The sequence below is a fragment of the Limulus polyphemus genome, unplaced genomic scaffold (assembly GCF_000517525.1).
Source record: "Limulus polyphemus unplaced genomic scaffold, Limulus_polyphemus-2.1.2 Scaffold1290, whole genome shotgun sequence".
NCBI classification, from domain to species: domain Eukaryota; kingdom Metazoa; phylum Arthropoda; class Merostomata; order Xiphosura; family Limulidae; genus Limulus; species Limulus polyphemus.
The window spans coordinates 185,148-199,993 of NW_013666900.1; the positions used below are offsets into that span (position 1 = coordinate 185,148).

The window sequence follows — 14,846 nt, forward strand, 5'->3', positions numbered from 1 at the left end:
GGCTGTGGGTGATGATGATTTCTCTCTAGCCTTTCACTGCTAAATTAGGGACTGCTAGCGCAGATAGCCCTCGTGTAGCTTTTCGCGAAATTTAAAACAAACCAAACTTGATTTTTTTTGAAGCAATAATCTACTTACGAATCTGTCCACATAAATGTTTATGTGCACAGTGATAAAATCATTTAAACATTTTTCATACTAAAAGTTCCTAACTCCTTACAATGGTAAACACACAATAAAATAAATTATTCAGATGTTTAAGTCATTCTATTTTGTCTGTTTAGTTACGATAGAAGGCGGAGTTTGGTAGGTTATGGTGTGTTGTACGGTTCATCAAGAGCATGCGCAATAAATGCTCCTGTAGTAGAAAAAAATTATTTCTTGTCGCTGAAAGGCATCTCAGTTATGATATTTTTACAAGACTAATGTTGTTTCTCGTACAGGAGGTCTTGAGAAACTGGGTACAATCGTAATAAGCACAGTGAAGGACACGAGTAGGTTTAAAAAGCAACACCAAAGTTGAAACTTCAGTTGTTGGTATTTCTTAAAGTGGTGTATTGGTCTTATTGACAACCAGTTCACTCAGAAACATTTAACTGTGCATCTGTTTCAGTTCTAATAAGACCTGACAAACAGAGAACAGAATAAGGGAATGAATAATTCCATCGTACATAAAAAAAAAAAACATCGATGAGAGGATGAATAAAAAAGAACAGTGGACTCGGCCAGGGATACTGGGAAGCCAAGTATAAATACTAAGAACAAGAGAAGTACATTGGGAATGGACCATAAATCCGTCAAACGCCCTCAGAAAATCGTACTCCAATAACCTTGAATTATGCACCAATTACGGGGTAGCTTCCTCTTGGCGGTTATGTCAGAAGAAAGGAATAACCTGAGCTCTCGTCTATCAGAGTCGACATTTACTATCGAGTGAGGAACTTATTCTCGTGACCAGGCGACCTTCAAGCTATATGCTACAATATTGTCATCTGTAGTATTGAGTTGAGCCAGATGCTGAAGAGTCACTGGTACGATATTTTCACACAAGATGGCTATAGCCACAGTCTTAGGTTGAGATAGATGCAGAAGAAAGGTGAGACGTTGAAAAGTTGACAGGTGTTGCATTTGTGCCTAAGTAGTATGTAGGTAGATTGTACATTGAGTCATTATTGTTTGAATACGTTTTCAATAATCCTTCTAGTTTTTATGTTCTCGAATTTAGTAAGCTTCGTTCTTCCCTTTCAAAAAGTATTAATGCTTGACTGTCTTTACGCGAAGCCGAATTAAAAACCACAGTTGGTCCACATTGGCATCTTCAGTCTTTCTTCTTTTTTTCACATGAAATTTTACTAATAAAAACAATCGTTTACCAAATATAAATTTAAAATAGTGCTCCCCAACTTAAAACTATATGAACAGGCTATTTAGAAGAAGAAAAAACATAACCACTCTAGGCGTTTTGACGCCGTGGACTCGTAGACATTTGCCTACCTTACCTTTTGATTAATCTGATCCTGTTTTAACGTAATTACCCTATTCTCTAGAAACACTAAATCTATTTGAGTCCTGTGACAAACGTTTAAATCAAGTATTTACAACTTACAAGAAATTGGAACTTCATTTAATTCCGTCACTAGATCTGACTGTTTACTCAGGTCATGGTGCCCCAATCATGCAAACTTCAATGGACATTTGTACATTTGTTGTTATGTTAAATTTATATATTAAAGTTTTTCTTCATTACCCATTCAAGTCGTCTCCAAGCATTATTAGTCTCAAAGTGGGTTCCTCGTCATCGAAATTAAATTCAATGGACATTTGTTTTCACATAGCACCAGTGTTATATAGAAGAAACATAAATTGTACGGTTTCTATTTTCGTTCTTGTTATTGCATAAGTTCACCGTATGTGACAAGTTCTGTTTGATTTGTTTGTTTTTAGAATTTTCGCACAAAACTACACAAGAGCCAACGGTGCTAGCCGTCCCTATTTTTGAACTTATAAACTAGAGGGAAAGCAGCTAGTCAATAGCACCCACCCCAACTCTTGGGCTACTATTGTCTGACCAAGCTGTGGGATTTGAGTCATTTTTATAGTTTGTCCATAGCCTAGAAACTCCAAGCGCGTTTTGGCAGCAACGGACGTGAACTCCAAACTCTCGGATTTGTAGTTAGGCTACACTAACCACTTAATTGAAAAGAACAGCACGTTTAGAAAATTCCCCGACGCATTTGAGTTTGAACAGAAATATAACTTAGTTATTTATTATTTGTTTCTTTGAGCACAGAGCTGTCCAATAGGCTATCAGCGCTGTGTCCGCCGCGGAGATCGAGCCCAGAATTACAGGATTATAAGCTCTTGTGCTTACCGTTAATCCATCCTGAAACATTATTATTTATTGACACAAAGTATGTGCTCATATGTTTCGTTTTGGTTTTCAGTATATTTGTTTACTCAGCGAAGACACTTTCTATGTTAGCGTGAGAGGTTCTCTTAGTATACCCTTCATAAGGCGTGAAATAAAGCAATACAATTATCCTAACACTTCGATTTTTATAAATAACTAAATTGCAATAAATTAGTCGATGTCTGGAAATACTCAGAATTTAGCTGTCTGTTTGAATATCTGCAATTTCATTGTATACGGTATCAGGTATAGGGATATACACAGTGTTATTCTATTTGTTGAATGTATAAAGTTTATAGATATTCAGTGCTATATTTGTTAATTGTGTCGATATATAGATATGCCGTGTTGTTCTGTTTGTTGACTGTGTCGATATATAGATTTACTGTGTAAAGTTTATGAATATACAGTGTTATCTTTTTATTGAATGTTTAGGGTTTATGGATATAAGGTTATCTGTTTGTTGACTGTAATGCTTATGGATATACGGTATTATTCTGTTTGTTGACTGCAAAATTTGTGGATATACATTATTCTCTTTGTTGACTGCAGGGTTTGTGAATATGCATTATTATTCTGTTTGTTTATTGCAAGATTTGTGGATATACATTATTCTTCTGTTTGTTGACTGCAAGGTTTGTGAATATGCATTATTATTCTGTTTGTTGACTGCAAGATTTGTGGATATACATTATTCTTCTGTTTGTTGACTGCAAGGTTTGTGGATATACATTATTATTCTGTTTGTTGATTGCAAGATTTGTGGATATACATTATTCTTCTGTTTGTTGACTGCAAGGTTTGTGGATATACATTATTCTTCTGTTTGTTGACTGCAAGGTTTGTGGATATACATTATTCTTCTGTTTGTTGACTGCAAGATTTGTGGATATACATTATTATTCTGTTTGTTGACTGCAAGGTTTGTGAATATGCATTGTTATTCTGTTTGTTGATTGCAAGGTTTGTGGATATACATTATTATTCTGTTTGTTGACTGCAAGATTTGTGGATATACATTATTCTTCTGTTTGTTGACTGCAAGGTTTGTTGATATACATCATAATTCTGTGTTTGAGTGCAAGTTTTATGGATATACGCTATACATCTGCTACAATATTATATTTTATACACTCATACAGCGACATCGGCACAGCTATTGTGTTATTGAATTTCATCCACACTGAAAAATGGCAAGATGTGTTTACAATCACGGGCTTTACAGTAGTCACTGACATTCGATTAAGAATGATGAAAAGGGGAGGGGGGGTCTTCAATCTACGGGCAGATTTCAGTAGTCGCTGACATATTCGATTAACAATGACGAAAAGGGGAGGGGGACTTCAAACTACGGGCAGATTTCAAATTCGTACGAACCGTGGCCCATACTGGACATTTTGTTATGGTCGAATGTGTCCCTCAAATTGCCCCGACCACGTTTACAACGGTTCTCCATCAAAACGAATAAAATAAAATAAAAATTTAGGGAGTGCTTAAAAAATCAATAAACGCACTGAATGACGTAAGAAGGGCAAATACTGTCAACCTAAGTGGTCATGGTTTGAAATGCTGGTCATTCTAAAACGTGACAGCTTGCCAGAACTAGTGAGCTGTAATGATTTGGAGAGAATCGGAATAGAACATCAATATCGTAGGTAAAAGTTGACTTAGAAGCTTTGGACGGTAATGCTTGACCAGAGGATATACAATGCTTACAGAAGGACTGCGATAGCCCATTGTGATGCAGTCAAAGGCTTCGTCAGGGTATGTTATTCTTAACTACATAATACAATAATAACTACAGGCTTGCCCATATTTGCATCTGAAGCGTACCTTGCTGTCTTTTGTTGTGTGGTCAGTTCCAATTAAAGTTCAAGATGGTTTATCTCAAAATAACTCTAAGTGAGAAAGGATATAACATTCAACATATTAAGAGTTTTATTCTTTTTTAATCAGTAATTCTAAGTGTGATGGATAAACTGGTTTGTTGTAAGGAGAGAAATGGACCGAAGTTGGTTTAAATACTGGTTTGTTAACTACATTAGCTCAATTATATGTAAGTTTCGACTTCTAACAAGTGTTGTTAAAAAAAAGTACCTTCTTTTCTTATTAACGGACAAACAAATGAAATATTTGAATACAAATTTATAGACTTGATTATTTAGAAAAAAACAAATTATGTAAATCCCATCTGAATGTTTGGGAGATTTTATTAGATGTCAGTATATCTATCTATCTGGGAAGGTATTTCAATGAAGAATAGATAGGCTTAAGTTCAACAGCACTATTATATACCCCTTATTAGTATCACTAACTGATGTACCTACCCAACACATGGGGGGGGGGGATATAGAACTCCTTTTGGTAAGAACGTGATCTCTCTTGCAGTACCACACCTCCTGGTGGTGGGACTTAACCGTCACAAGGTGGTGTTGATCGGTAAGCAAATTTTTCAGTTAAATATCACATCTGAGCTTTTACACAAAAGCTTTGTATGTTGAATTGTTTCTAAAACAATGATTGTTTTTTGCGCGTTTCTGTGAAACAAATGAAATGCAGAGAAACCTTGACATTGTACTCTGAGTAACAAGAGCAGGAAAAATCGCAACAGTATATTAATCCTAAACATCGGAACCTGTAATGATTTGTCAGAAACTAAAGTTCCTGTTATAAAAGTAAATACATGTATCACTTAGTATCTATCATGTTAGGCATAACCATTTTTATGATTTAAAACTATCTAATTCAAATATGAATAATCATTTCATTTTAGACACGTTGTTATCAACAAGTGGGACAATGGTAAGTCTTCGGACTTACAACGCTAAAATCAGGGGTTCGATTCTCCTCGGTGGACACAGCAGATAGCCCAATGTGGCTTTGTTATAAGAAAACTTACACATGACAGTAAATTGACAAATGATGATTTATAAACATAGTGGTTTTATTTTGGGAAACATACTACAGAAGAACACAGACCAATGTTCATTTTGTTTATACTGTTATATTAGCATAATGCTCTTCCATACACAAGTATAAATGAGTGTAGTTGTTTTCATTTTAGTCATTTACGTGTAAAATGTTTTAAACATAGTCTTTTTTTTTAAAAAAAGGTCTTGAAACTCTTGTTTCTTTGTGTATTACATAAGTAGACCACACTACTAATTAGCTTTTGTTTGATCTGTTTAACACCAGGGGATTCAAGCGGAGACGACAGAGATGAGCACGTTTGTGGGAATTGTCAAAGTGGCTTTATGGAGCTTGAAGATTTCCTTACACACAAGAAAACATGCGTAACAAAACGACTAATGGCTACACTGGAGGACTGGAAACGCGATTCCTTTTTGGAGCCATGTGTCAAAAGCTGGCCACGTGATAGGTGGGGAGATATGGACGAAGTGGACTCCCTGGTACAGCCTTTATCAACTACAAAATTTCTTTACAGTGACTCACCTACACGGTGTAACAGTTATCAAAAAATGATTACTAAAAGTAGAGACCGATCTTCATCTTTTCTAAGAAATAACCTACCTCATTTTCTTGATTCTATGCAACAGACGCCTTCTTCTGATAGTTTCCTAAATGTTCTAAAAGATGTACAAGCGACACGACCTCAGAAAATTTCTTATTCTACAAAAGGACAATGCGAACAGCTGGAAGCTCTTCAGTCAGTTTTGAATAGCCTACAACAACAGCAGTTTCTACAGCTTCAAGTCATTCGAGAACTCCAAGTTCAAATAAGTGGTAAAAAGATGCCCCGTGAAAGAAGCCCTGAAAGAAGCCTCACTGCAATTCAGCAGTCCAAAGAACCTGTTATCTCAGTTCCTCACAATGAAACACCACCTCAGAACCATGAGTTAGGCGTTTGTTTCGAACCACACACTCCAGCTGTTACTCACCAACGTCGTGACTTCGTGGTTTCCAAAGAACCAAACACACTAGAACTTCTGCAAAGACATACTGAAGAAGCTCTTCAGAACACGATGTCCGGAGGGCATTTTTTCTATAAAGGAACTGTTATTGAAAATGATATTAAAAGACTTGAAAGTGGAAATGAAACCAGTGTATCGGAAGAAGAAGGGAAAGTATCCCAGAAATCAACATTATCTCGACATCAGTGTCGTTATTGCAGGAAGATATTTGGAAGCGATAGTGGACTACAGATACATATACGATCTCATACTGGAGAACGGCCTTTTAAGTGTAACATTTGTGGGAACCGCTTCTCGACCAAAGGTAATTTGAAAGTTCATTTTCAGCGGCATAAATTTAAATACCCAGATATTGAGATGAATCCCAACCCAGTTCCCGAACACCTGGACAAGGTGTTTCCATCTCTAGAGCCTCGGATATCTTTAACAGAGTCCATGCAACGCAGTGTCCTTCAGGAAATGGGAAATATTCAAACATTTCCTATTTTTCAGCCAAGAATGATGGCTGAATTACCACCGCCTGTTTCCCAATTTCAGTTAACTGAAGGAGATAATTTAAAAGACAACTTAACTAAGTCAACTGACTCCAGCCCAGTTGATTCAAAGGCAGAAGTTAAAATGAAACCTACAAGTGAAGGTACTAATTTTAATATAGCAACAGATTCTTCAGATAACAGTTTTATTGTTACTGGTACACTTGATTCTTCTTCTCCTGAGAACCATCTAGAAGGTGAAGTTGAATATATGGATGCAGAAATAGTGAAAAAGGGTGAAATTCAAAGTTACCTTTTTTCTGAAGAGAGCTCAATTTCACCTCCTGCAACTCCCTCTAGCATAAGTTCTGCCACTTTAACCAAGAACACTCAAGCAGAACCTAAGTTTTCGGATTGGACCAAGTTTCCTCTGCAGACTAGAAATGAATCAGAGAAACGGTCAGAAATCTCAAAACTTGATACTCAGTTATCGTCTTATCAAGGTATCTTGTCAACTTTTGGAAACAGCGATAAATCCTCGGAAAATCTAACAGGAAAATCAACTTCTCCAGATACTTCAAATCTGCAGGGCTTAGTGGACAAAATAGAAACTAGTGTTACCGTGGATCACAATGAATGTTCAGTATGCCACCAAGCGTTTAGCAATAAAAGTGCGTTAAAAATGCATTATAGTATTCATGTTGATGAACACCCCTTTAAGTGTAAATTGTGTGGGTCAACTTACCCTGATGAAGAAACCCTGAGGACACACATGATGATACATACGGTCAGACCAGATGAAAGAATGTCTGTTAAATGGAAAAACAATGATTCCTATCCAGAGGACGTGAAAAACGTAATGACAAGGTTGTCTACAGCTACTAGTGATGATCAGCAAATAATTTCAATCCATTCTCAAAGTCTGGCATTTTCTTTTACTAACAAGATTTTAAGCAGCGGTATTCCCGAAGCATCTGGTTCTCCGCGTTCTTCACCTCGAAGTTCTGATAATTCAACATCACCAAACAGTAACTCAGGCTCCATGGAACCCTCATCTGTTGAAAACAATGATGTCGATTTTGAACGTCGGTGTTTAGAAGACAGAGATAATATAACTGATGTCTCTGTATCCAAAACGTTACATCTGAACTCTGAACCGTCAACTCTTCAAACCAAGGAAATTGTCGTATCCCAAGAAAGTCTAAAGTTTCATACTACATCTTTGACGGCGCTGGAGAACCACGTAAAAACAATCAACTGGCAAAAGTCTCCTCGTAGTCCCACTGACGTGACATCTTTGTCTAAACACAATGCACTTTTTCCGGGGTTTCAAGCGAAAGATCTGTTAACACTTCAAAATGAACATACTACTTTGTTCCCTACCAGTCTTGATTCTAAAGTAGCAAAAATAGAAAATCTAGAATCATCCAAAAAAGAAAGACTGAGTGGTAGTTTATTAGGAGTACCAGAAACTTTGCCAAAAGTTTCTCAACATGTTGATACGCTATCAACATCTCCAGATTCATCAAAACTAAAATCGCTACCATTAGCTACAGAGCCTGAACGAGGGGTCCTAGATCTAACACCTAGATCACAGGGTTTGTCCCCCGTGATAACTCCATCTTCTTGTGAATCAACATTTCCACTGCCAGCGGCTTCTTTGTCTGGACTTCCTTTCCCTCCTTCGCCAGGTTTTCATCGAACAACTTGTGGTGTTTGTTTCAAAACATTCGCTTGTAGCAGTGCCCTAGTCATCCACATTCGAAGCCACACCAAAGAGCGCCCGTTTAGATGTAACCTTTGCAATCGAGGATTCACTACCAAAGGAAATATGAAGCAGCATATGCTAACTCATAAAGTTAGCGATATTTCTACGCAGAACCACCCAGCATCTTTTCCTTCCGGCGCCACAACAACCACGAGATTACCTACAGTCAGCAATTCTCCCCTCACCTCCATGAATAAAAGTACTAAACATCTGTCAAATGACGATAAAAATAAAAGACCGCATGAAAATGGTCAACGTCAACCAATACCTAAGAGGTCAGCAGGAGTTTCAAAACATGAATGTCTCATCTGCAACAGACCCTTTTCTAGTGGCAGTGCGCTTAATATTCATATGCGCACCCATACAGGAGACAGGCCTTTTAAGTGTAACTTTTGTGGCAGAGCTTTCACTACAAAGGGGAACCTCAAAGTGCACATGGGAACACACATGTGGTCAAACAGCACATCACGAAGGGGGCCCAACAGGGTGTCAGTGGAATCAGCGGTTCTTAGAGCACCTCATCCCGCGTTGTCTGGTGAAATGTCACAGCTTCGTCCTAATTTATTCTTCCCTTATTTACCACCTATCTACATAAACGAATTAGTTCAGCGAAGGGAGAATGAAATACCCGTGATTCAGAATTCAGTCAGCAACAATACTCCTCTGAACCTAATATCAACAAGTAGTCAAAGGACATTGCAAACACATTCTAGCACTGCAGATAATACAGGCATTTTTACTCATCTGCGAACAGTGCGTCCTCCTGAGGATTCGCAGACAACTTGTCCTCCTCAGAAGCTACTATTAGATTTTTCTCCCCAGGTTTTACAAACGGGTTGTCCTCCTCAGAAGACACAGTTAGGTTTTCCTTCTGAGAATTCACAAAAAGATTGTTCAAATCAGAATTCGCAATTAGCCTTTCCTTCTGAAGATTCGCAAACAGGTTGTCCCCCTCAGAAGTCACAATTAGGTTTTTCTTCTAATAAGTTACAAGCAGGGTGTTCTTCTGAGCAGCGGAGAACTGATTTTTCACCACAGAAAGTGCGAATATTTCCATCTCCTGAAGAATCAGAAATGATACGTCACCCTGAAGAGCTACGAGAAGGATGTAGTGACAAAGAATTTGGAAGAAAAGAAAACAATCATCACCTTGAAAGCCAGATGGTTTTGTCGCCACCAGGGTTAGAAAGAGAGTAACATACATTTATAGAATAGATAGAAAAAAAAGATTCGAGGCTGAGAGTAAAGATCCATCATGATGGATTAAAAAACTCTCTGATTTTACACGTCAGAGGACCTTAAATATATTTCTGAAACACGTGAATCCTTAAATTTCTGTACCTCTTATCGGTCTGGTGGTATCGAATTTCATGTTCCTATTAAAAACTAGTCCAATTTAGAAAAACAATGGATTTATACTTCAAGGTACTTCTGTCTGATAATACGTTTTCTTGTATTCTTGAGCGACTAATAACTTTCCATGAGCCTAAAATTTTAAATACTTAACTTATTTTTATAAAACTATTGTTGTCTCGTGAATAATAGTTTTCTTTTAAAACTTTAATAGATGTATTAGTAATTATATTAGATGAAAAACTTATTTTAGTTTATTAAGTGTCTTCCGCTTCTAAGAGTTAACTAACATAAAAGATCTTTTCTCGTTTACGTAAAAGTGTTATTTTATTACATTTTACACTTGCCCTGTTATCCTTAGGTGTTTAATCTACTATTCTGTATCATAATTATATGAATTTTTGTAGAAGTTCGTAGAGAGAGAAGGCACTTAATTAATTGTATTAGTAGTTAACGTAAACCTTTATAATTGTAACAAACTGATTTGTAGACAATGAAGGTTCGCTCAAAGAGAATTTCAGCGCTTTGTAATTGGATTTTATAAAGACATTTTAGACTGCATGTTGGAAATTGAAAGAACAAAACTTAAGCCTGATTTTGTGTTGAACGTTGATGACGCCATTTAAAGAAATGGTATTTTATTCTTAAATTTTTCTATCATTATTATTCGAAATCAGTACTTTGATCCCTAATACCTTTCTCTTTTGAAAGACCTTCTAAAGTTGAACCAACCAGCAAACCGAGACAAAATTAGTGAAGGAAAGGGGCCATCAACAAATTAACGTAACGATAAAGTTGTAGCTATCACTGGCCGAAGAGTAGGGATAACAAATTTAATGTGACTTTCCTACTCAAAAAACAGCATCTCAATTAACTAAACACTGTGATTTGGCGTTTAGATTTATTGTTTTCGAAGCGTATATTGTACGATAAATTTGAGATTCAATCATATATTTGTAGGAGTCCAAACAGCCATGTTTTGAGGATAATCCATAAACGTTATCAGAGATATCCTAAACTGGATATTTAAATGTTATGAAATATATTATTCCTTATTACCACCTACCTGCATCACGTTTACTTTCTTCAGTACATCTCTGGTGTGTATAACCCACAACTCTATCGAGATGGACGACCAGACCAAACGTCATACATCTCTGGTGTGTGTAACCTACAACTGTATCGAGGTGGACGACCAAACGTCATACATCTCTGGTGTGTGTAACCTACAACTGTATCGAGGTGGCGACCAAACGTCATACATCTCTGGTGTGTATAACCCACAACTGTATCGAGGTGGACGACCAAACGTCATACATCTCTGGTGTGTATAACCCACAACTGTATCGAGTTGGACGACCAAACGTCATACATCTGTGGTGTGTATAACCCACAACTGTATCGAGGTGGACGACCAAACGTCACACATCTCTGGTGTGTATAACCCACAAGAGGTGGACGACCAAAAGTCAATATTTGCACAGGGAATGTTTATTGTCATGCAACATGATAATCAGCATCAATAACTTTTTATTTATTATTTTCACCATAAAGTTTAACAGATGGGCCTGTTTTAACAGCTAATTTTAATCCTGACAAATGGTGACGCATCTATTTTGTGGATGAAAAGTAAAAAATACAAAAATGCAGAAGAGCTAGCGAATCTTTAAAAAAATGTTATATATTTTACCATAATCTAAAATACGTCTGTTGGAAGAAAGAGTTGAGTGACTATTTTTGTTGGTTAACCACTTTCTCTGTAGCCCCCAGTGGACTTACAACGCTAAAAATCGGGCTTTGATACTCGTGGTGGGCACACTATAAATAGCCCATTGTGTAGCTCTGTGCTTAACTACAACAACACAAACCAATCTCTCTCTATAAAGAATGACTTACATCATCCCTCCCACATCACCCCCGGTTACTTGATGTCTTGGATTTTCTCCTTTTGCTGTGGAACGAATATCGCTTGGTATCACCAAAATAATTCGAGTGACAAAATATTACTGAAGATAGAAGTTAGGGGGGGGGGATAGCTAATTAGTCTCTAAATCATATTTTGGAGTAATTACAAAGTACAGGAGCTGCTTAACCAAATAATGACAAATTATCATAGTCTATTAATATTAACCTTTACGTCACTAGTTTTGTTTAAGCGCAAAGACGTAGAATAGGCAATCTGCACCGAGTCTACTGCAGGGATCGAGCCCCATATTTTAACGTCATAGACTTTAGTCGTATATCATATTTGTTTCTACCGTATATTTGTTTTATCGAACTGGGTTTCGAAAGTTGATTGTGTACAGATAAGAAATAAAACCGAACCGTATAATCTTTACTTGTAGCATTAGAAGTTCGTGGAAAAGATATATGGTTGAAAAAAAAATGTGAGAAAACTGAAACCACGTCATTCTGATCACTTCTTTATATTGAATATTGTTCTTCAAACACTAATAAAGATTGGATTATCGTTCAAGTATATCTCTTTGTTGCAGATACATGTTAACTCGAAAACTTAGGTTCATTTTCTTATTTCATTAATTTCTTAAAAATCATGACCACAGTGTTTATATTTCAAGTAAAATGGTGCAAATACATCTGAATAATTCTTAAAACACTTTGTTTCATTATAGAAATTATATCAATAATGTTCATTTTTAAAACTAATCTAGAAGCACTGAAAAATGTATTAAAATTTTGTTTTATAAACACTCACTTCAAAGTAGGACCAGAAAAATAATTCAGCACAACCCTCACTTTGAAGCGGCGGAACAAAACACTTTCAGATCGGTCACGTTAATGCAGTAGAAAAACAACACTTTAACAGTTTCATATCGCTCACTTGGAAAAGCATTTAAGCTTTTTCATAAGGCTTGCCTCTAGGCATATTTAAAATGCCAGTATTTTCTATAACTCATTCCGAATGAGTAGAAACGTACTTATAATGTCACAGTGTTTTCTAAAGCTCATTCCGAATTAGTAGAAGCATGCTTATAATGTCATAGTGTTTCTAAAGCTCATTCCGAATTAGTAGAAGCATACTTATAATGTCACAGTGTTTTTAAAGCTCATTCCGAATTAGTAGAAGCATACTTATAATGTCACAGTGTTTTTAAAGCTCATTCCGAACTAGTAGAAGCATACTTATAATGTCACAGTGTTTTCTAAAACTCACTCCTAATGAGTAGAAGCATGCTTATAATGTCATAGTGTTTTTAAAGCTCATTCCGAATGAACAGAAGACAAATATTCAAAGAAATTTAAATAATAATTATTTCCAAACAATACACGAAGAGCACTAAAGTAACTTGCGGTTATATATATAATATTGCACTGGCGAAAACAAAAAATAGTATATCAAAGTTGGTAAATACTGGCGAAACATACCTATTACCTTCGGAAACAAAAAATATAAGGGTAAGGTAAAAATATAAGGTAAGGGCGCTCGACTCGCAATCTGATGGTCGCGGGTTCGAATCCCCGTCACATGCTCGCCCTTTCAGCCGTGGGGGCGTTATAATGTGATGGTCAATCCCACTATTCGTTGGTAAAAGAGTAGCCCAAGAGTTGGCGGTGGGTAGTGATGACTAGCTGCCTTCCCTCTAGTCTTACACTGCTAAATTAGGGACGGCTAGCGCAGATAGCCCTCGTGTAGCTTTGCGCGAAATTCAAAAGACAAACAAACAAAAACTGGCGAAACATGCCTATACCTTCTGAAACAAAAAATATCAGACAAGGTTAATGAGAAGATGTAATTTTTTTATAAAAAATAACAGATCATGGTTATTAACAAAATAAGTAACGTTCCTATGTTTAATAAAATACTTCGTAGCGTTCCTATATCTACTGTACCAGAAAAAAATACTAGATCAAAGCTAATAAAAAGATGTCGTAACGCACTTATATCTTCTATGTCAGAAAAAAAAAGTAGATTAAGCTTAATAAAAGATATCGCAACGTTCCTATATCTTTTATACCACAAAAAGTAATAGATCAAGGTGGATAAAAAAGATATCGTGACGCCCCTCTATCTTCTGTGCTAAAAAAAAGCTCAAGGTTTGCTAATTTGTAAAACTGAGGAGAAGTCAACACCACCCACTCCCAACACTTGGATTATTCTTTAACAAAGTGGGATTGACCGCCACAATACAGTGGAGCCTCGTTAAAACGCGGCACTCGGGATCATATCACGAGACCGCGTTATAAGTGAGGCATATTCTAGCGATGTCCTGTCCAACCTGGATCTAACATGTTTATTCAACCCCCAAATAGCCAGAAACCATGAATAAATAACACAAAGAACAAGATAATTTATTCAAATTTAAATATAAATTAAATTTTATTGTAAAAATAATAAGAGTATAAAATTCGTACATGGACATGAATATTTTTCATGTATCGGTTTGGTTTGTTTGAAGTTAAGCACAAAGCTACACAATGGTCTGTGTTCTGCCCACCACGGGTAACGAAACCCTGTTTCTAGCGTTGTAAGCCCGTAGACATACCACTGTGCCGCTGGGGGATTCAGGTATCGTTACAGATCATAAGCGTCACGAAAATGATGGCATTCACAACAATTTCAGAGCAGCATCGAAGAATCGGATCAATGATATCAATTTATTATCAATAAATTATAATCACTGAACATAATACAGATATTTCGGAGAGTTAGCACGATTTCCCTCAAGGTGACTTATGTGTTAATGAGCATCGAAGAAGTCAGTAACTTTAATTAGCACGATTTGCGGGATTCACCTTTGGCCACATGTTAGATCTTTCAGATGTGGATAACCGTTGCGCGTGCCGAATGTCCATAAGATTCAGCGCACTTCAGCTTTGTTTCAATGCTGTCTACGACGATTTCACGGATGACAGTGGCTGGGCTGGGTCTTCATCTACATCATCATCAC

At 36.7% G+C, this 14,846-nt stretch overlaps 2 protein-coding genes across 2 annotated transcripts in view; both read left to right on the top strand.

Annotated features, from left to right (window-relative positions):
* LOC106462957 (sal-like protein 4) overlaps positions 1-6,851 on the top strand; it is a 53,440-nt gene extending 46,589 nt beyond the window's left edge. Inside the window, exons 2-3 of the mRNA XM_022390353.1 lie at positions 5,606-6,787; positions 6,835-6,851. Of these exons, the coding sequence (XP_022246061.1) occupies positions 5,606-6,787; positions 6,835-6,851 (1,199 nt within the window). The remainder of the gene's footprint in view (positions 1-5,605; positions 6,788-6,834) is intronic.
* A 76-nt stretch (positions 6,852-6,927) lies between these two features.
* LOC111086648 (sal-like protein 3) lies at positions 6,928-10,079 on the top strand. The gene has a single exon (XM_022390354.1). It carries the CDS (start codon positions 6,961-6,963, stop codon positions 9,778-9,780), a length of 2,820 nt encoding a protein of 939 aa, XP_022246062.1. The 5' UTR covers positions 6,928-6,960; the 3' UTR covers positions 9,781-10,079.
* The last annotated feature ends 4,767 nt before the right edge of the window (positions 10,080-14,846 follow it).